Below are 22,881 nucleotides of genomic sequence, written 5' to 3'. Positions count from 1 at the left end.
CTTGATAGTGTTGGATTCAACCCCCTTTTGCCTTCAGAACTGCTTTAATTCATCATGGCAATAATTCATCAGGTGCTGGACACATTCCTTTCAGATTTTGCTTCATATTAACATAACAGCATCACACAGTTACTGCAGATTTGTTGACTGCACTACACCGCCACCACCAGCCTGAACTGTTAATAAAAGGCTGGATGGATTTATGTTGTTTATGCCAAACTCTGACCCTATATCATCAGAGTACCAAAAATGGTCAACTTTATTATCCCCAAAGGGCATTTTGTGGTACACTAGCGGCAAACAAGCGCGCAATGAAAAATATCAGACACAAACAAGAAAAACAACAACAGGACTCCACAGTTTGTCACTTAAAACATTAATGGCAGCAACGACAAAGGAAAACTTGTTAGTCCTGCACCGTGGTAATTTGTGTCTGCAGCCAGACGGAAGCAGCTCAAACTTCACTGCCGGAGGGTGTGATAATTTTGCAAGAATTGGTAGAGACTTGCTTAGAATATTTAAAATCTAAAATGTTGAAAATTAATGAAAATTAATTAATGTCACTGATGACTGTCATCAACATGACAGTCATCAGTGACATTACCCAGGCATTTGTGACATTACCCAGGCATTTTGTACTCATCACTGGCCAATCTTGGGCCAATTTTGGTGAACCTGTGTGACCTATAGCCTGTTTCCTGTCCTTAGCTGACAGGATTGGTACCTGGTGTGGTCTGCTGCTGTTGCCCATCTGCTTCAAGGTTCAAATTGTGCAAAAGCAAAGATTGCTGCTGACTGGTTATTTTCTCTCATTTTCTGCACCATTTTCTATAAACCTTAGAGATGTTTGTGGGGAAATCCCAACAGATCAGCAGTTTCTGTACTCAGAACAACCTGTCTGGTAGCAAAAACCATGCAAAAGTTACTTATATTACGTTGCTTTGTTGACTCTCAATATAATGCTTGGTTTATATTGCCTGATTAGATATTTGGGTTAACAGTCAGTTGAACAGGTGCACCTACTAAAGGGGCAAGTGAGTGTATATGAGCAGCTAGTTGTTTTTTGTTTTTTTGGGGGGGGTTGTTTTGTTTCTCTTTTGTCCCAGTCAAAAACAAAAAGATTTCCAACTGAATATTTATACACAGCCTGTTCCTAATGCTGGTTTACACTGCACTGGATTCATTATATGAAGCTCGCCTCCTTGTCAATTGACTCACTATTGTAATAATTGAAAGAAACTTTTCATAGTTTTTCTTCCTCCTCCTGAACAATGAAGATTTTGGTGCTTTTATATTGTTTAGGAACATCCGCCGGATGTACCCGGACTTTTGTTTTGGAAAGCCGCTGCTAAGCGGTCGCCATTATTCTTCCTGGCTTGACGCTCAAGCTAAAGACGGTTTATTACTTTAAAAACGTTACATTTCGATTTAAACTGTTACAGTCTGTCTGGTGCTGTCGGTTGACCGTCTCTTGAAGTGGTGACGCATCCTGAGCACAGTATGGAAAAACGCTCTCATACTACAAGTAAGTTGCTAAGCTAACGCTTGTAAGCTATCTGTCGCTATCCGCCACCGAGACAGGCGGTGAGAAAAGAAGATGCAACGCCATCCATCTGTTGCAGTAAGCAGACACTTTCCTCTAAACCTATAGCCACCCTGAATGCAGTTACATCTCTCGGGATATTTTTGAGCGCTGTTTGACAAGTAGTTACATGGCTAACTAGCTCAGGAGGCTAAAGCTTTTAAATTAAAACATCCATCCTCCGGATGCACTCGTTTGTCTTTGTATATTATCGTTTACGCTAACTCCCACGAATAACGGTAAGATGAGCCCAACATCTACTTGAAGTTTGAATCCAGCTCTGCAGAAAATTGGCGCTCATTCTCTACACTATTGCACACGCACACGCAGGCGTGCACTTTTTCAGACCCTCTGCGGCTTCTCTGCAGCCTTCAAAAGCCTCCCGCTTGCGCTACAGCGCCCCCTACAGGCAGCAATGGCACAACCCCACAAATGGCACAACGTCTGAAGTTTTTCTATGACCAAAACTCGCCAATTTGCTATCACTGACACAGGGCGGATTTGTGCTAAGTTTGTGGGTGTGGATGCCGGAGATGACTTTTTTTTTTTTTAAATATTGGCCTCATAACAGCACAGTAAGAGCCACATTGTGCAACGTAATGTTTTCAAACTCGTTTTCAGGTGCCCTTCCCTTGGCCTCCCTTCGCCTTATGGCATCTCCTCTGCAGCTGACGTATTCGTACATCTGGCAGGTCGTACGGCAGAAAAACGTTAAGCAGTATGGGAAAGTGGAGGAGTTCGTGACCATGGTGGTACAGACTGTTCCTGACCTCATGAGTTTCAAACAGACTGCCCAGCTGATCTTGGGGCTGAGAGCAAGGGTGAGCTGTTTGTGTGTCTGCATCAAATGCTAGTTGATGATTATGAAGCTGAGAGTAATCCATAAATTGTATGAGTCTAGATTAGTGATTTTTTATTTATTTATTTTTTACAAGCCTCCTTTACACTACAATTGGTGGTGGTGGCGGGGGGCAGTTAATACAATCTGTATGGTGACTAATGTGCTCTTGTGCTGCAGATCATTTTGGATTTGCTTCGTAAAGACGGTCCACCGGATTCTAAGGCGATACAGACTCTTATAAATAAATTAAAGGTCTCCACATTATCAGGGGTAGGTGTGCAAAAAACTATTCTGCTTGAAAGTTTCATTTGCAATTTTTTTTAAATGCGTGGATTAAATCTGAGTTTAAGTGTTTCCTCTGCTGCAGAAGGATGCAGAAGTGGAGAAATCGCAAACAAATTTCATGGTACTGGTCCAGAATCTGCTTAAAAACCCTACTGAGAGGAAGCGCTTCTTCAGGGTAAACATGCTAATGTGGTATTATACAGGCACTGGTTGTAACCCTTGTATTTCCTCTTTTGTTGTCAGTATAGTGTTTAGAGATATGCCATTTACTGTTTACAACATGGTTAAACATTTTTTTTTTCCCTCAATAGGAAGTGTTCCCTGTTCAGTATGGCACAAAGTTTGACACAGCACTGCAGACTCTGATTGCAGGCTTAGTGTGCAAGCTGGAGCAACTTCTTCCTATGCCCAATTTGTCCCAGGTATGCCTTTGTGATACATTTATGACATTTATCCCAGGGCTCTCACAGCAGGGTGGGCTACTTTTTAGAGATCCGACATGTCTTTTCTCAGGATCTAAATTCAGTTGCAAAACATGCTGTTGCAGACTTTCAGAGTGTTTATCCGGTTCCGTAATTGGCCACAACTAAAGCAGAATATAATTCTTATTCATCTTAACACTCATTAAAGTGTCCAGACACGCTAGGGTGTCTGCTGTACGTCTCTACGCCATGGATAATGGAGCACCTAATTATTTTTTATCATAAATGTAGGTCAGAGTTAGAAAATTAATTGTCTGTCTGTTTGACACTGATAACAGAAATTTTAAAGTCTCTATTTAAAGGTTTTTATTTGTCTAATGTGAAAATGTAGACAAATGTAGACTCAAATCCCTGGAAGGGCTGTGTCAAAAAGGGCATCCGGTATAAAAATCTGTGCCAAATCAAATATGTGCATTAGAGCAGGGCGATATGACCAAAAATATTTATCACGATATACATTTGAAAATTTGCGATAACGATATAATTGACACTAGACAAAATACTTTACAACTCCACAACTTTATTAGTGGAAAAAACCCCATCAATGTATTTTCACTTAAACAAGCAGCTGTTTTTTATGTGCATTAAAGTTATATAAAAATGTAACAGTGCAAATTCCTCGCTGACAGTTTAACCAAAAGGCATTTCCAGTGGAAATTGGCCGACATATCCTCAGCATAACCATGTATAACATCCACAAAACTTAAAAAGAGGTGATAAACACAAAATACGGTGTGGCGGGGCGTGGCCTGCGGTGCCGTGCAGAGGAGGCGGACGCACCTGCACGGCATCCGCAATCACGCCCCGCCGAATTAAATATTGTACTGGGTCCTGTGGTTGGGTTGTTGGTGTTATGTTGAGCTGGAAGCGGGAGAGCTGCAGCTCTGAGTGCGAATGTACAGCAACCGTGTAGGGATTAATAAAAGCATCAAAATGCCACTGGGTCTGCCGTGGTCGTTTACAGTGGTGCCGAAACCCAGGACGGGAGGCACGGCAGATCCAGGAGTGGGCCAGCAGAGGGAGGACCTGGCGAGAATGGTGGCCGAGCTGGCGGCCACGCAGCAGGAGCAGGCGGCGGTGTGGCGCCGCAGGCGGGAAGAGCTGCAGGACCAGACCGAACGCCACCTGCAGAGGATGGAGAATCTGGCGGCGCTGATCCGGTCCTGCCCGACACCACCGCCACCCCCACCGGCGCTCCCCAATGGCGCTGGAGTGGAGGAGATCCAGTCCGTGCAGGCGCCCGTGCCGGCCCCCAGGTTGCGACCAACTAGCACGCAGCCTGCCACAGCGCCTGTCCCCACACCTCGCGTGGGAGCCGCAGGGGCTCTGCAGGGCCCGGTGCCCGTTCCTGCGCCTCGGAAGAAGGCGGCGGAGCCGGCAGCGGTGGAGGCGGCGCCCGAGGAGCCGCTCCAGCCGGGAGAGACAACAGTGGAGGCGGCGCCCGAGGAGCTGCTCCAGCCGGTAGAGGCAGCGCCGGAGGCGCAGCGAGGGGAGCTGCTCCAGCAGGCAGCGGTGGAGGTGCAGCGTGAGCTGCTCCCACCGGGAGGGGCGGAGAAGCCGCGGGATAAGTCGGTGGTGCACGTGCTAAGGGAGTCCGCGCCACCGAAGCCCGAGGTTAGCGGGGTGAGCAGAGCGGCCTCACCTCCACCAGAGGCCAGTGCCTGCCGGACATCTGCCCAGCCGCCTGCGAGCTGGGGCGCACGACCGTACCAACAGCCACCGACTTATCCCGCGGCTTCTCCGCCCCTCCCGGTGGGAGCAGCTCACGCTGCACCTCCACCGCTGCCGGCTGGAGCAGCTCCCCTCGCTGCGCCTCCGGCGCTGCCTCTACCGGCTGGAGCAGCTCCTCGGGCGCCGCCTCCACTGTTGTCTCTCCCGGCTGGAGCGGCTCCTCGGGCGCCGCCTCCACCGCTGCCGGCTCCGCCGCCTTCTTCCGAGGCGCAGGAACGGGCACCGGGCCCTGCAGAGCCCCTGCGGCTCCCACGCGAGGTGTGGGGACAGGCGCTGTGGCAGGCTGCGTGCTAGTTGGTCGCAACCTGGGGGCCGGCACGGGCGCCTGCACGGACTGGATCTCCTCCACTCCAGCGCCATTGGGGAGCGCCGGTGGGGGTGGCGGTGGTGTCGGGCAGGACCGGATCAGCGCCGCCAGATTCTCCATCCTCTGCAGGTGGCGTTCGGTCTGGTCCTGCAGCTCTTCCCGCCTGCGGCGCCACACCGCCGCCTGCTCCTGCTGCGTGGCCGCCAGCTCGGCCACCATTCTCGCCAGGTCCTCCCTCTGCTGGCCCACTCCTGGATCTGCCGTGCCTCCCGTCCTGGGTTTCGGCACCACTGTAAACGACCACGGCAGACCCAGTGGCATTTTGATGCTTTTATTAATCCCTACACGGTTGCTGTACATTCGCACTCAGAGCTGCAGCTCTCCCGCTTCCAGCTCAACATAACACCAACAACCCAACCACAGGACCCAGTACAATATTTAATTCGGCGGGGCGTGATTGCGGATGCCGTGCAGGTGCGTCCGCCTCCTCTGCACGGCACCGCAGGCCACGCCCCGCCACATACGGTAATATTGTGTTGAAGCACAGTACGTATCACTCCGCGAGGCGCCTGCCTACGCTCCGACAATCCATCAAGCGGTGCGGGTTCGTAGCTTAGCAAAGTCGTACTAAAACATTTGACAGATTTTCGAGCGCCATGTACGACATAAAATCGTTTCAAGGTCAGTAAACACAACCAGAATTCATACATAAGGCACACGGGATTATAAGGGGCACTGTCGATTTTAAGAAAAAATCAAAGGATGTATTTTAAGTGTGTCGTATTTTCCAAAAAACACGGTAATAACGACGGCCCGCTAGCATGCGCTACCAAAAATAGTGCTTTGTTGTGTATCTGACGGACGAAAGCCAAACCAGTTCTACACCATTGAAGTTGCAGCATTTTTACAAACCAATTCTGGTTCATCCGTTTCATTTAACGATCCGCTTTCGCTTTTCACATTCTACGTCGCCGCCATTTGCGTATGCAAACCTAGTGTGCATGCGTGTTTTACCCATATTCTATCGCGATATTTCATTTTCCTATCGTTGCCCAAAATTACACCGATATTATCGTGAACGGTATGATATAGCCTAGCCCTAATGTGCATCCATCCACTGTGCCGAGTCTTTTCTTATAAGGAAGCAACTGAAAGAAGCATTAATTAATTTTAATGCCTGAACTTCAGCTTGGTGCCATGATTTCAACGGAGCCCAGTGTTCTGGAGGCATGTGGAGGCTTTATCCCTGATCCAGTGGATCTGAAGACACTCCTTCTACACCAGCAGGCCAAAGGACTCCTTGGTGTTAAAGGTATACTTTAGGCTGTGTAAAGATTGAAAGTTTTTGTTTTTTTTAATTTTTATTCCTTTTTTTATCAAAATATAACAACAGATATATGGGTGTCTAAGCTTGTTGGTATTATAACTCGTTCAGTTCAATTTAAAAAATGTGCACTTCTTTTTGTGCAGCCACTATCTCGTCTTCAGTGGGCGACTGTGTCCTCTCTTCACTTGCCTTCCGGCCCAAACCTGTTGATCCACCACCAGAATCTCCAAAAACAGTAGTCACAGCTAAAGAAACAAACCAAACTTCCGTCAGTGACACCGAAGACGTGGCTGTAATTTCAGATGACCCTGACAGCCCAGCAGTCAACATTTACAGTCCTCCGCGCAGGGGGCGGTATGATTTTAAAACACTTTATAGCTCTGCATCAAAGGAAAGGAGTGTCACAACAGCAGCTCAAAAGGAGAATTTGGTGCAGAAAGAGAGTTCTGCACAAGAACAGCCTGCTCCAACTCCGCAGAGCAAAGAGAATAATGCACCCCAACCGCCACCATCAGAAGCAGAGAAACCAGCACCACAGCCACTGCCTTTGAAATCAATCCCTTTCAGGGTAGTTACGGTGCCGTGCAAAACTGCTCCCACTTTACCAAATGCAGATGGTGCGGGAACAAAAGATGGCCAGAAGCCCCAGACTCAGCGTGTCACTTTGCATCAGTGGGTGTCACAGATAGCCTCCAACTCTCTGTCACTCCCTGCCCTGCCACCTCTTCCTCCACCCAGGCTGAGTGCTGGAGATGACGCAAGGCCAAGCATAAGAAGAAAAAAGCAATTTAGGCCTCTGGGCGACAGGTTTACTTGCAGTGTGTGTGATAAGAGCTTCCCCTATCAGTCCAAGCTGATGGACCACGAACGAATTCATACAGGAGAGAAGCCTTTCCACTGCTCAGCATGCAACAAAAGTTTCCGAACACAGGCTTTCCTAAACAACCACCTCAAGACCCACAACGCATCTCGTCCTTACGCTTGTGGGCAGTGCGGGAAGTGTTTCACAAAACTCCAGAGCCTGACGAAGCACATTCTCGCCCACAGTGGGCAAAAGCCATTTTTTTGTAACATCTGCAACAAGGGTTTCACGCAGTCCACCTACTTCAAAAGACACATGGAGTGCCACACAAGCCAGATGACGTTTCCTTGCAAGCACTGCAATAAAGTTTTTCCTACGGCTTTCAAGCTGTCGAACCACGAGCGCTGGCACACCAGAGATCGCCCTCACATGTGTGAGCGCTGCGGGAAGAGATTCCTCGTCCCCAGCCTGCTGAAGAGACACATGGGCTACCACATTGGCGACCGCCAGTATCTCTGTTCCCAGTGTGGAAAGACCTTTGTCTATTTGTCTGACCTGAAGAGACACCAGCAGGACCATGTCCCCAAAGCAAAGATCCCATGTCCTGTCTGCCAAAAGAAATTCTCCAGCAAGTACTGCCTGAGGGTTCACCTGAGGATCCACACCAGAGAAAGACCCTACCGGTGCACTATATGTGAAAAGACCTTCACTCAGGTTGGCAATCTAAAGGTCCACATCAGGCTGCACACCAATGAGCGGCCCTTCAGCTGCGATGTGTGCGGGAAGACTTACAAGCTGGCATCCCACCTGAACGTCCACAAAAGGACACATACGTGCAAGAAGCCCTGGACGTGCGACACATGCGGGAAGGGATTCTCTGTCCCCGGACTTCTGAAGAAACACGAACAGCTGCACACAAGAGAAGCCAACCCTGATTTCTCCGGTAAGCGGAGGCACAGGGGTAAGCAAAAGAAGCTCTCCCTCAAGAGGAAGTTTGATGAGGAAGAGGAGGTCAGCGATGATTATTAACTGAAGAAACGCTGACATTTCAATAAAAGTGTTTTAATGTTGAGGCACTGAGTCATTAAAGTGATGTTAGGAATCATTGACTCTACAGACCAGAGTTATAGCGTGCTATAATCAGTGCCTGACTAGCTGGAGCATCTTAATGAAGAATCCACTGTTTATGTTCTTAAAATAAGGCAATGTGACAAATTAACTTTAGGTGATGAAGTTAGCCAAAATGTCACATTATCTGGAAATTAAGGTAGCCAAGAGCATTTCTGATTGTGAATTAAAATGTTGTTAATCATTTTATGTAGAAAAAAAAGTCATGTTCATTGATAAAAATGTTTTCCCAGCATCATGCTATTGAAGAGGCTATCTAAATATAGCAAACACTTAAGAGATGAGTATCATATAAACAAAAGTATTTCAGCGCATGTGACTGTAGATAAACTGCTGTGTAATAAAATGCTGTAGTGTTGCCACGAAACATTTTAACTTGTCCTATTCTTGTGGAAATTTTAGTAATTAAAACTGCTTCCACCACATGCTTTTTTTTTTTTTTTAAATGAAACATGAACTGTAAGCCTTTCAAATAGTTTTAGTGATATAATTCATGTATTTGTGATTTAAAACTGATAGTTGTTTTGTGTGTGTGTGTTCACGTAATATCAAGAAACAGACGACCTTTATTTCATCTGCACAACCATTTAACCTTATGCAAATATGTGATGAGGTTGTTCTGTGAATTCCATTTTTGTTTATGTAACCCCCAAAGAAATATACTTACTCTCAGTATTTTTTTGTGATGTTTTTCAGTAAAATAAATATTTGTGGCAAACATCTCTCACTGGTGTATTTTGTTAAATTTTAATTCACGACAACAATATGCCCACCGTACTGTCTTCTGAATGTCCTGAATTTAGATAGCTTTAGTATGTAAACAACATGCTTTAAAAAAACCAAAATAACTATAATAAAGAAAAATGCCTCTATTAGTGTATCTGAATATACAGGCAGAAGATTTATTATAGTTCTTACTAGTAGTGTTGAACTACTATACTAAGTGTATATTTTTTTAATTAGTTTCAGTATTGTTTTATATTCTTAGTGTAATATACTATATATAGTTCAGACTGTGTCTGAAGTCTTTTTTTGCTTTTTTTTTTTTTATTATGTTACCAAGTATGTTTGCATATGTTTCAATAAATTGCTGCAACTGTTTCCCATTCATGTTAAAATGTTTTAAACCTAGTTTTATGTGACTGTATAGTAAGCCTCCTATTAAAGACAGTGGTCCAGGAACAGCTAGCTCGCTTTCTTGTAACCATTTGTACGACAGCACGGTAAAACCGCTTACAGGTCCTCCTATTTTATTTATTTATATATATCGCCGGAACCATAACTAAAGAAACCGTCGGATTTTAAGTGTGCCACTTCCAACCGAAAAATGATGCCGCTTGCTCTTTTTTAACTTCATGGAAACGCCCTGTCGCGGTGCCGTCCAGTGTTGCCAATTCCTCAGTAAGGGAAATCACTATTGGCTGTCCTAGAAGTCGCTAAATGATGTCATTGTCATCTAATTAGCATAATTGGTCATGCTAATATAATTGGTCATGCTAATGTATTGTAACCTACCCTGTTGGAGAGAGAAATAATATCGTGGAAGAGACATAAAGTCAGTAACAACAAGAAGAGGGCTTTCAGAGGGGGCAACAAAGAGGAGGTGAGGAAGGTCCAGGTGTTACTAAAGGACAAGATCAGAGAGGCTAAGGACAATTACAGGAGGAAGCTGGAGTGGAAACTCCAGCAGAACAGCATGAGAGAGGTGTGGAGGGGCATGAAGACCATCACTGGATTCAGGCCAACCAACAGCAGGGGAGCTGAGGGAGGTGAGAATAGAGCCGACGAGTTGAATCTGTTTTTCAATAGATTCGACACCACAGTGTCTGCTCCCACCCCCACAACCTCACCTGCAGTCAGCCTGGAATCCAGAGCCACACCACTGTGCCAGCCTCTCTCTTCACATGTTGCCTCCTGTGAGATTCCTGACACCCCTCCCCCACCCATCACCTTCACTCAATACCAGGTTGAGATGCAAATGAGGAGACTTCACTCAGGCAAGTCTGCTGGACCAGACGGAGTGAGTCCCCTCGTCCTCAAGACCTGTGCCCCCCAGCTGTGTGGAGTCTTTCATAAACTGTTTATGCTGAGTCTGAGTCTGCAGAGGGTCCCGGTGATGTGGAAGACATCATGCCTCGTCCCTGTACCAAAGACGCCTCGTCCCAGTGGCCCCCAGGATTACAGGCCCGTGGCACTGACCTCCCACATCATGAAGACCCTGGAAAGGCTCATCCTGGACCAGCTGCGACCCATAGTAAGACCACATCTGGATCCCCTTCAGTTCGCTTATCAGCCTCGTCTCGGAACAGAGGACGCCATCATCTACCTGCTCAATCGTGTCTACACCCATCTGGACCAGCCGGCGAGCACTGTGAGGGTCATGTTTTTTGACTTTTCCAGTGCTTTCAACACCATCAGGCCGACCCTCCTGGGTGATAAGTTAGCAGCGATGCAGGTGGATGCTTCTCTGGTGTCCTGGATTGTTGATTACTTGACAGGAAGACCACAATATGTACGTCTCCCACAGTGTGTGTCTGACAAGGTGATTAGCAACACAGGGGCACCACAGGGGACTGTCCTCTCCCCCTTCCTCTTCACCCTCTACACCACAGACTTCAGCCACTGCACAGAGACCTGCCATCTTCAGAAGTTTTCTGATGACTCTGCGGTGGTTGGATGCATCAGCAGGGATGATGAGACAGAGTACCGGGCTGTGGTCGACTCCTTTGTCACGTGGTGTGAGCAGAATCATCTGCAGCTCAACGTGGCAAAGACCAAGGAACTGATCGTGGACTTCAGGAAGACCAGGAAACACTTGACCCCTGTTTCAATCCAGGGGGTCAGTGTTGACATTGTGGAGGACTATAAATACCTTGGAGTACACATTGACAATAAACTGGACTGGGCTAAAAACACCACAGCACTTTACAGGAAGGGCCAGAGTCGTCTCTATTTTTTGAGGCGACTGAGGTCCTTCAACATCTGCCAGAAAATGCTGAGGATTTTCTATGAGTCTGTGGTGGCCAGTGCGATCCTCTATGCTGTTGCATGCTGGGGGAGCAGGCTGAGGGTCACAGATGCCAACAGACTTAATAAACTGATCCGTAAGGCCAGCAATGTTGTGGGGATGGAGCTGGACTCCCTCAAGGTGGTGTCGGAGAGGCGGATGCTGTCCAAGATAAAGACAATGTTGGATAACACCTCCCACCCACTCCATGACATGTTGGTCAGTCACAGGAGCACGTTCAGTGAGAGACTGAGATTACCGAAAAGCACCACTGAACGACACAGGAAATCATTCCTGCCTGTGGCCATCTCCCTGTACAACGCATCCACTTAACACACTGTTTGCTGCTACAACTACACATGTTTCTTTTCCAAATATTTATTTATAAGTGACTTATGTATGTATGTATGTATATATATGTATATATTGTACTATTCTTAGTTAGCGTATTGTCTGTCTTGTCTTAATGTTGGTTTAAAATGGAGCACTGTAACAAAAAATAATTTCCCCCAGGGATCAATAAAGTATTCTGATTCTGATAAAAAAAAAAACGTCTTAAATGCATTTATAATTTATTTAGAACTACAAATTAAATTTCTTTTAGCAATTATTGTTTTTTTTTAATGTAACAATTCCAACCCTGCTCCTTTTCCGGGCTTGGACCGGCAAAAGTGACCCGAAATAGGCACTCTGGTGGCGTTACCTTGTGTGTGTGTGTGTTTATAAGTAGTTATAAACCTTGTGGTCCACAAAACAACATAATAGTAAAAGAAGAACTGACTGCATTACAGTCAGTGCGGGAGCAGCGGCTTCGCTCATGCGCGATTCATTTGCAGTTTGGACGCATAGGTGTGAACATCTCCTGCCCTGATAGCCGCTGGGGGAGGACTATCCTTGGCCTGTGAGCTTTGGCACGGGCGAGGTGCCCACCGCAGCAGCACCCGCTGCTTATTGAGAGTAAGAGCGATATGCGCTTTCACGCCAAAAAGTCGTCATAAATAAGTCTCCAATAACACCAGAAAAAGTCGCCAGATTTGTCGCTAGTCGCTTTTTAGAAAAAAGGTCGCTAAATATACCGACAAAATCGCTAAGTTGGCAACACTGGTCTCAGTTCAGTCCATAACTACGGGGCGGTTTCCGTCACCAATGTGGCACCTAACCGCGCATTTCCACTGGCCCAGGATGGCACGCCTCTGGTCCGCTATGAGCCAAACCGTAATCAACCACTATCTCCGCCCTCAGCCGAGCCGTATCTAGGCAACGCTCCACTTCACTGGCTCCAATGAGGTGACGTCATTTAGGCGACAGGAGGAAGGAGCGCCATGTTGAAAAAAAAAAAGTGAAAACATTCCAGCTTCTCTTAGTTGCTCTGGATTTCTGAACTGCAAGAAAGGAGAGATCATGGAGCCGCTGGTGCACTGGTCTCATGAAGAGACCCAAGCGCTTATCGGTGTGTGGTCAGAGGAGAAAATCCAGCGTGACCTGGAGGAATCCTTCAGAAACGAGACCGTTTACAGGGAGATGTCAGGCAGGTTGGCTGCTCTGGGAATAAGCCGCTCTGCTAAACAGTGCAGAGCCAAGATAAAGAAACTTAAACAGGAATACAGAAACACGAGGAGACACGGTGAAAGGAGTGAGGCAGTCACAAAGACCTTCAGGTGGTATGATGCTATGGACACTATCATGGGTGACAAGAGTGCCCGGACACAGAGCAGAGAGCGGCCGTCTTCTGTGGTACTGGAAGTCATGGTTCCTGATGTGGAAGCAAGTAAGTTGGAGAGAAATAAATTAAATACAGATGCAAAGTACAGCAAATACTAACAGCAGTTAGATTTTATATGGATTCTTGCTTCTCTTCTCTATTTTACTGTCTGTTTAGTTTGTTTTTGTATGTTATATTGTATTTTAGTATACTGAGCTGTTGAACTTGATGCAAGCTGTTTTGTTATAGTTTCTGTTTAATGTTTTTGCTGCTCATTACTGTGCAAAAGGCTTGAGTCACTCCTCACCTCTTAATGTTTTTTAAAAAGTGGTCTTTAGCAACAGTTTTCCAGGTTTTCTGAACTTTTTCTCTGGGCACTGGCTGCTTTTTCACTTATTTTGAATCCAGACCTGACCATATTCAGAGGAAAAGTTTTTTTCTTCATTTAATTTCCAAAAGAAGGCTTGCGTAAGAGAGTAAAAGGTGTGTTGAGGAATAAAGATGGTCATATCAAATATTGACTTTCAAGCACCTTAGAACTGTACAAACTCTGTTATGCCTTATATGGGGTGCCTGTAGCTCATGAGGTAGAGCTACTACTCTTTCTAATGATCAATCCTCAGTCTGCATGCCAAATGTCTTTGGAGTAACCCCAAGTTGCTCTCCGATGCATCCATCGGACTATGAATGTGCGTGAATTTGAGAGAGAAGGCACTTACATAGAAAAACAAAGAAACTGAGGGTGGCTCAAGACTTTTGGACAGTACTGAATAACACATTAACTTCCCAGTTTTGCCAATTTTAATTAGTTATTTGTCTCTTTAAGGTCCACCCGCTGTAACAGACACTCCAGAAAGCTGTACGACATCCACCCATTCACTGCAACTCACTCTGCCCAGACCAAAAGCTTGTCCTGCAGGGATTCCACAAGTATCTTCTTTCTATTCTGTTCAGCTTCATGAATTTGATGGTCCTTCTACAAGCAATCCAGTCACCTCCACTGCTGTACAAACGTCAATCAAAGGCAAGTAGTTATCAAGCCAAACATATTTACAAGTAAGGCTGCTTTACGGCTTGAATAAATAATTTTCTGTTACTTTCACAGACACCCCCTTGTGTTGTTGGTCGAGTAAAGAGGTCCAAGCATTGCTGACGCTTTGGGCAAACCCCGAGGTTCAACGGGAGCTTCTCCTCAACGTGAGAAATAATAAAGTTTACACTTGTCTCAGTTCCAAACTGGCCTTGCTCGGTTTTAACAAAGCACCAAAGAAATGCAGGGAGAAGATCAAAAAGCTAAAGCAGGAGTACAAGAGGATCAAGAACGGCCAATACAGGGGTGGAAGCAGCAGTGTGTGGTTTGCCATTATGGATGAAGTCCTCAGTTCCCAGGCTCTCACAGCAAAGCGTTCACAGACAGTGCAGAATTCCTCTACAGTGCACTCCCTAGCTGTACAGGCCGTTGCCCTGGATGTGGATACAGATGGTAAGTTGGAAATAAACTACTATGAAATAACTCCTACCATTAAGAGTAGTTATTGACCTAACTGTGTCCTCATAACTGTGGTTTTGACAAGTTATCTCTCAAATTGATTACTTTTAATTCTATAATAAATAATATTTTTGTGTTTCTTAGGTAAACATAAGTCATAATTCATGCACTTTTTTTTATTCTTAAATTTCTGTGCATTTTCAGATGAAACGCTGTGGTTGCCTGATGAAGTCCAAGTGCTGGTGACACTTTGGGCACAACCAAACATTCAGAAACAGCTTCTCACCGCAGCGAGCGATCAGGTTTTCACGTACCTCAGCAGTGAGCTATCACTGGTGGGGTTTAACAAGACACCACGTCAGTGCAGCGTCAAAGTGAATGAGCTTAAAGAGGAGTACAAAAAAATTAAGCACATGGAGCTATATGGAGTTGTTAAAGGCGACTGGTTTGCTATTTTGGATAGTGTTTTTGACGCTGATGGAGCAACTTTGAAAGAGGTGAATTTATGCGTTGTGCAGAAAAAGCCTAAATCAACAGAACATGAGCACGTGGATGGTAAGTTGTTTAAAACGTAATAATAAATAGTTTTGTGCAGAAAAAAATTTGCTGATCTGTTGCTATATTCTTTTTTTGATTCCAGCAGATAAATTGCGGGCTGTTTGGACACCAGACGAAGTCAGAGTTCTGCTCAGTCGATGGGCAGAGGAAAGCATCCAGGAGCAGCTTCGATCAAATCCGAGAAACGAGAGAGCCTTTGCTCAGCTGAGCTCCGAGCTCGCCACTCAGGGTTTTGATAAGACCACGAGTCAATGCAGGTCGAAAATAGCACTCCTGACACAAAAGTACAGAAGGATCAAGGCACAGGAAGACCCGGAAAAGCAAAAAAGCAGATGGTTTGCCATCATGGATAAAGTCCTCAGTCGCAGCAAGACAGAGACTGAAACTAAACCAGTCAGAGATTCACAGCGTGCATCTCTGCAGACATCACAGCAGAGCCTACCTGACACAGCGGAGGGTAAAATGAGCTCCTGTTTATTCACTTTACAGTGGCAGCTGCAGTAAACATGATGGGATGTGGGTCTCTGTGTGGAAGGGATTATCGCAGCCAAGATGACTAAATTTGCTGTAGCTTTCAGTAAAGTGAGTTACAGTACGATCAAATATTTGTGTTATTTTTACAATTAATTGTTTACGGATTAAATGACCTTCCACAACTGAAGACACCTCTTAAGCAAGATCAGCTCCACCTAAACTATGCAGGATCCATGAATAGAAACTCAACGCTGCATTCCTGCAAAGCATTCATCCTGTGAATTCCAAACAACCTTGTTGTAACACGGTAATAATTAAAAACAAGCCAGGGAGCAAATCTCAAAGCCCCCCCCTGCTTTCATACACATCAACTAACCTTTTCTCAATCCACTAACTCCGCTTTCACTTCCTGCAATTTAAAACATGCTCTTTTTAGACTTTACAGACACAAAATAATAGCTTGATAATTAAATATGCCAATTTCGTTTGTTTGTTAATTTAGATTTTTCAGTCTTTCTTATTCTCTCTGCAGGTTGCCGTTTGTCCGTCTCCTCGTTGTGCCTCCTCGTTCCAACTCTGCGACTGATGTGCGCCTTTGCCTGGCAGGTGGTTCAGTGTTGTAATGTGGCGCAGTACAGAAAGGTGGAGGAGCTGGTGAAGTTAGTGACGGAGGTGGCTCCAGAGCTGCTGACAACCAGAGAGAGAGTGCAACTCCTACTCAGACTGAGAGCCAGGGTGAGAGGCCCACATTAGAGTATATTTTATGAATATTCAACAACAAACTAAGGGGAAAAATACTTAATTAGTGTAGATCAAGGGCAGCACGGTGGCACGGTGGTTAGCACTGTTGCCGCACAGCAAGAAGGTCCTGAGTTCAATTCCACCATCAGGCCGGGGTCTTTCTGTGTGGAGTTTGCATGTTCTCCCCGTGTTTGCGTGGGTTCTCTCCGGGTACTCCGGCTTCCTCCCACCGTCCAAAGACATGCAGCTTGTGGGGATAGGTTAATTGATTAATCCAAATTGTCACTAGGTGTGAATGTGCGAGTGAATGTGAGTGTGAATGGTTGTCTGTCCCTATGTGTTAGCCCTGCAACAGACTGGCGACCTGTCCAGGGTGTACCCCGCCTTTCGCCCTATGACAGCTGGGATAGGCTCCAGCACCCCCCGCGACCCTGAAAAAGATAAGCGGAAGCGAATGGATGGATGGATGGATAGTGTAGATCATTAATTAGCATTTGAAAATGTCTCTTTCAGCTTGTGCTGGAGTTGTGTCTCAACGAGAACACGACTGACCTGCTGAATATCCAGCCCCACCTGAATGTCATCCGAGACCTCACCTTAAGCTGTGAACAGGAGGTAGGTTTCTCGGGTACAGTTTCACTCTGTATACATTTTATGTTCTTTCAGACTTTTAAAAACGTCTTTACCAAAGAATTTAGCACAAATGATGAAATTAGGTTGGCTTCCAGCTCTTTTCTGAAAGCCTTGAGCTTTTAGTAACTTTGAGCAACATGTTTTTTAAATCAGAAACAATCGTGTTTCTCAACTGACCTTAGTGAAATATGAAAATAAGCAAACAACAAAGAAGTAGTCGCATTAGTTATTTCGATTTCCCATTTTGCAAGCACAGTGGTCATTAAATGGATGCCCCGTTGTTATCAAATGGTAAATTAACATGTGTATAACATGCATTCATTCAGTCTTTGCACCCCTATTTTGCACCTTTGCTCTTTGCCTGCTCAAATTAAGTAACATTCCTTCCTTAACCCCCTTGAACATTTAAAAAGTAGGGCTAGTCTATACTTCGCCTGAGACACTGAACACGCCTTTCCGATTTAAGATCAGCGTTGGTCCCATGTTTGTTCAGTTATGCTGAGCTTCTTTGATTTTTTTCCCTGCTTTTTTCATAGCATATTTATTACTGATGTTTCACTGAGCTTTTGAGCTTTGAATAAACTCTTTTGATGTTTGTTTGTTTTTTAAAATCCTAGTTTACTTTCACATATTCAAATTGAAAACTCTGTTTATTTAATATTTCTGTACAAATTAAAAGTAGCCTCCAAATGTTTAATCCTGAGACTGTGGGCTGTGTCCTTCAGCTATAATACACATTGACCAGATCTCAGCACATTTCTCACACTCCATTATCAATTATCAAATGATTACAATTTTTTATGTTTAAAGAACCCAGCATATACATGTTAAACATGTTTGTCTTTGACACCATTTGACAGGATGCCACCGAGTTGGAAAATTCAAAGTCCAACTTTGTGGAGGTTGTTCATGCCATACTGGAGGACCCAGAGGAGAGACAGAGGTTTTATAAGGTGAGACGCACAGTAACACAGTTATCATAATTGAAAAATATGTAATGAGTGAACTTTATTTGAGAAGAAAGAGCTCAACTATTTTTTCCATTTCAGTTTTTGCAACAAGTTCATGTTTCAGTTTGTTAGTTCAATTCTTTCCACTTTACCATCTCAGACTTTCATGAAAAACATCCAGGACAAAGATACACGTCTTAATAGGAATTACACAAAGATTTCCAGTCCTTGCTATCATTATGGAAGAATGATGTTTTTTTAACTAGAAAACTAGATTATCTTGATTAACTGGATTATCCAGACATTTTGCAAAATTCCTGTGAAGAAGGGTTTATCCACTGGACAAATCTGAGTTGGAGAGTTGTTTCAAATTTGGTAAAGTGAGATGAAATGACCTTTTTCCCATTTGTTCTAGGAGGTCTTCTCCATATACTATGGCAAACAGTATGATGTCACATTGCAAGCTTTGGTGTGGAAATTCATCTCCAGGCTGGATAATCTCTTACCAATCCCTGATATTAGACAGGTAAGGTTTAAATGTGTGGTCTTTCATATCAATACACACACACTGTAGTGCTCCATGACCTTAAGCAAACTACTGAATACAAATTGATCAGCGATGTGTCAGCATGCTTTATTCTGTTGATTGTGCACCGCATTCTCTCTTTTTTGTTTTTTATTAATTAATTAATTAATTTTTTTATTTTATTTTCACTTACTGAATACGGGACAGCACCGCATTCTCATGAAGTGTTTTGCAAACCTTTCACAGACTGCACAGTGGCTCAGCTCCGCTCCCTCTGTCACAGAAGAATGTGCACGGCTTATTCTGGAACCTGATCAGCTGAAGGCGCTACTGAACTTCCATCAGCAACAGTCAGGAAACGGAAGCAAATGTGAATAGGTTACTACCCTGGTTAAAATATGATCAGCTGACTGGGCTTGCTAAACTGTTGATAAGTAAATAAGCTTCAAAATTAACTCAAGTTTTAAATTTTCAGCCTGGAAATAAAACTATTCAGAAGTTAAATTTATTGGAATACAACAAAACTTGTATTAGGAAGGCTGCACATCAGTATTTAATGTGAGTTTTTCTGTCTCTCATAGGCTGTTCTCAGGCTGACGAGAATATGTTTTTGCCAAAGCTGTTGTTTAATCCCAAAGGAAACTTCCAGCATGTTTCAGCACAACTGGATGAGCTTTCAAGCAGCAAAGATGAAAGACAGTCTGATTACAGCGAGGCTGAAGAGCCAGCTGATTGCAAAGCACCTGTGAAGGGCTGTGAGAAAGAAATTAAAGGCCTAAAGTTAAAACATGAACAAAGCGATGGCATGGCATCTTCATACTGCTCAGGTATGCAAGCACTGACGCCTTTGAGAATAACTGTTTTCCATTGAATTTCCACATTCTTATGAGTCCTCATTATCTTCCCATTTTCAGATTTAAATTGTGCACCTTTGCAGCTGCAGACCTGCTCTCTGTGTCCCTACTCTGACAGCCATGTGTCAGGACTTCTCAGGCACATCAGAGAAGAGCATCTGATCCAGGAATCTAATCCCATCACAGATCCTGGGAAAGACTGCGTCTTTCAGAGAGTCAAAGATCAAACGTTCACTCCTAAGATGAGGAGGATAACGGACACTTGTGAGTATTGCGGGAAGGTCTTTAAGGATGTATCAGCCCTAACCAGCCACATTAAAACACACACTCTTCCATTCCACTGTGACAAGTGTGACAAGAAGTACTCCTCCAAGTGGTCGCTGACAGTGCACCGTCGGATTCACACAGGCGAGACTCCATATCTGTGTTCGTACTGCGGTCAAGGCTTTAGGTCTTCAAATATCCTTGCTCTGCACGTCCGTATACACACAGGAGACCGCCGATACAAATGTCCCATATGCGGAAAAACATCAATCCAGCATCTGTCGAGACACATGCGCATGCACCGAGGGGAAAAGAACTATCTGTGTACCGAGTGCGGGAAGGCTTTTCTGTCCTCTGGGGAGCTGAGGCTTCACATGAGGTTTCACACAGGCGAGCGGCCGTACACGTGCAAACACTGCGGGAAAGGCTTCATCGCAAAGTGCCTGCTGACTGTTCACACCCGCCAGCACACGGGGGAGAGTCCTTATAGGTGCTCGCTGTGTCCGAAGTCCTTCCGCACTTTGAGAGCACAGAAAAGACACCTGGTGATACACTCAAGCAAAAAGTCTTTCCAGTGTTTGAAGTGTGGTAAAATATTCCGGCAAGAGGAAACTTTCAAAACACATGCTGAGACTCACAAATGAGTTAAAGGGGACCTATTATGCTACCACTTATTTTCTGTCCAAATTTTCAAGTTGTGAGGTCAGCCTTCAAACAGACAAAGAAGCCAAAACCTCAGGCTTTAGACTGCTATAAATGCTTGGCTTGCACCAATGGGTTTTTTTTTCCTCTCTTGGATCTTTATGATGTCATTTAGAGCAAACCCACAAGGGGCAAACAGTCAGAGGAGCCAACAGAGAGCTAACAGTGACTAAACTAAGAGGCTGCACAGAGATATATAACGTATATTTTCAACTACAAGTCATTCAAAGCTGCTCTAACAGTATCTATGATAAAAAATATGGAGCTTAAAATGAGCATAATAGGTCTCCTTTAAAAAAATGGCAGTGTAAAATATTTTAGTTTCAGCAGTTGAGTTTAAAAGTTCTCATTCACTTATATAACTCCACTATTGCTTAAAGAACCAGCTTAATTGTTGGAAACGATGTAACTCTGTGTTTCTTTCGGCTACTTCTGTAATACAGAGGGCACATTTTGTGTCTCCTCCTGGTCTCAAACTGGGGAGCTGTTGGGTTTTAGGCAAATGTTTTTGAAAACTATGTAAAGCTAATATTCCATAAACAGTCCAGTTAGCACACAGGTAACTTTAAAAGTTTGTGTGAGCTACAAACTGAAGTTATTTGTTAATGAAAAGTAGCTGTTGCTACTTTGAGTAAAAATCAAATAACAAAAGTTTAAATCTCAATTTTATTTGGGTTCATAAGTGTATAGTTATCAGAAGGTAAGTTCAGCCAAATTATAAGGACAAAATCTCTAAATAGTCAACTATCTAATATCTAAATCAAGATTCTCCACAGATGTTCTTGATCTCTGATTCAACGTCTGATCCGCTGCTTCTCTTTGTCTCATCAACACGTTTTCAAAGGAAAACAAGACACAAAGAAATTCACAATGCACAACCAAATGTCGTTCTGAAACATTAATCTGTATAATAAAAACATTAATAAATTTTAGCAGTTTGAAAAATGTGAAACATATGTGACTCTTAGGTCTCCAAATGATTTATTTCAGAGGCCTGTTTTCCACTTGTGCTTATTTCCTGCCATGAAAATTGCATCACAACAATTTTCCCTTTCTTTAGTGCTTTTAAGAGGATCAGTGAGACACTGAGACACCAGGACTGGTGCTGTGTAGTTTATGTTGTAGTCGGTATGAGGATTCGTTTTCAGAAAGCTCTTCTCATACAGCCACTCAGTGAGCTGTGATATTAGTAAAATAGTTCCAGTGTTGATGAGCATAATGGCAGTGCGAAAAGAAAACAGGTGATATTGGTGGCCGTCCTCCTGGATGTTGTCCCATGGCAGAGGCAGGACGTAAGGTAGGCCTATCAGAGGTTCCCCACCCAGAGTTCTTAGCAATACACCCAACACAAAGCCACAACAGGCCCAGTACCGGGTCACCCAGCAGGGTAAGAAGAATATACATATCACCTGGGGGGGGGGACTCATTGAATACAAAACGTCTGCATTGACGATCCAGAACAGATGAACGGAACTTGTCATAGCAAGGCCTGCTCCCATCAGTCCACACAGGATGACTGAAACCTTAACCACCACAACAATCCAGTTTTTTGATGCCTAAAATTTAGATTTATGGATGTTTATGGGTGACATTGGGAATAGATATAGAAGCTGTAGCAGCAATGCATATGAAGACTCTTGATTTGACACAACAGAGCTGCAACATTTTTCAATTTGCCCATTATGAAAAATTACCAAACCCCCAAACCATACCACAAATACTGGTCATGTTAAAAACTGATACCCACCTGTTTGTAAATCACATTCTTGAAGATATTACAGCCTCAAATGTGGTGAAGCATCCACACAAGACAGATTCGTCTCATCTTTAGCCAGTGGAATATACAGTCGCAGCCATGAACTCCAAAAAGGATTTTATTAGGAGTTGAAAGAAATGATGTTTTCATGAAAAATATTGGAAGGAACTGTTTTGCTTACAGATTTATAAGACTGTTTATTTTTATTTACCTGTGTGGTCTTTAGAAAATGTTGAGCAGGGTGTGAAATTTGGTGTGAAATTGACACCTGACAGCACCTGGCACCTCCTACGCATTCTGCTTATTTCCAGAAACTGGGCTACACGACCATTACATAAAGACAGACACACAAATACATGTCATACTTAACATAACCATGGTAAGTGTAGTTTGTATGATCAATGTTGTTTACGCAAGAACTCAAACCAAAAAGCAACCATATATTTAATATTTCTTGATATAATTTCAAGTAGATGGGCGTTAAATGCAGTATAAATAATTAATAGGTACACCTTTACTGCTTCCACAGGAATTAAGAGGGTAAGTAGCAGCCAGGTGCTGTTAATTGATTAACTGATCACCAGGAGGTTTGAAACCAGAAGTGTTGGTCTCCCAGACTGCTAAACATCAAGTAAGAGGGTGGGAAATTATAAAATCCTTTTTAGTAGCATCACTTTATCTTTGGAATATTGGCAGAGATATTTAAAGTCAATAAAAATAAGTTTGTTTTGCCTCCGTCT

The 22,881-nt window shown here is 44.2% G+C and overlaps 1 protein-coding gene across 1 annotated transcript; it reads left to right on the top strand.

Annotated features, from left to right (window-relative positions):
* The first annotated feature begins 736 nt into the window (after positions 1-736).
* On the top strand, positions 737-21,526 carry LOC113008689 (uncharacterized). Its single transcript, XM_026146307.1, has 19 exons — positions 737-1,525; positions 2,204-2,403; positions 2,601-2,693; positions 2,791-2,883; positions 3,020-3,130; positions 6,417-6,540; positions 6,699-8,368; positions 12,822-13,260; positions 14,021-14,218; positions 14,300-14,677; positions 14,888-15,238; positions 15,324-15,698; positions 16,248-16,450; positions 16,970-17,071; positions 17,950-18,042; positions 18,455-18,565; positions 18,812-18,935; positions 19,147-19,392; positions 19,480-21,526. Exons 1-19 carry the CDS (start codon positions 1,501-1,503, stop codon positions 20,325-20,327), a joined length of 5,784 nt encoding a protein of 1,927 aa, XP_026002092.1. The 5' UTR covers positions 737-1,500; the 3' UTR covers positions 20,328-21,526.
* Positions 21,527-22,881: the final 1,355 nt, after the last annotated feature.

Source organism: Astatotilapia calliptera, chromosome 17 (assembly GCF_900246225.1).
Source record: "Astatotilapia calliptera chromosome 17, fAstCal1.2, whole genome shotgun sequence".
Classification (NCBI taxonomy): Eukaryota; Metazoa; Chordata; class Actinopteri; order Cichliformes; family Cichlidae; genus Astatotilapia; species Astatotilapia calliptera.
The sequence above is the reverse complement of the archived record's forward strand: the minus strand, read 5'-3'. Positions and strand labels throughout refer to the sequence as shown.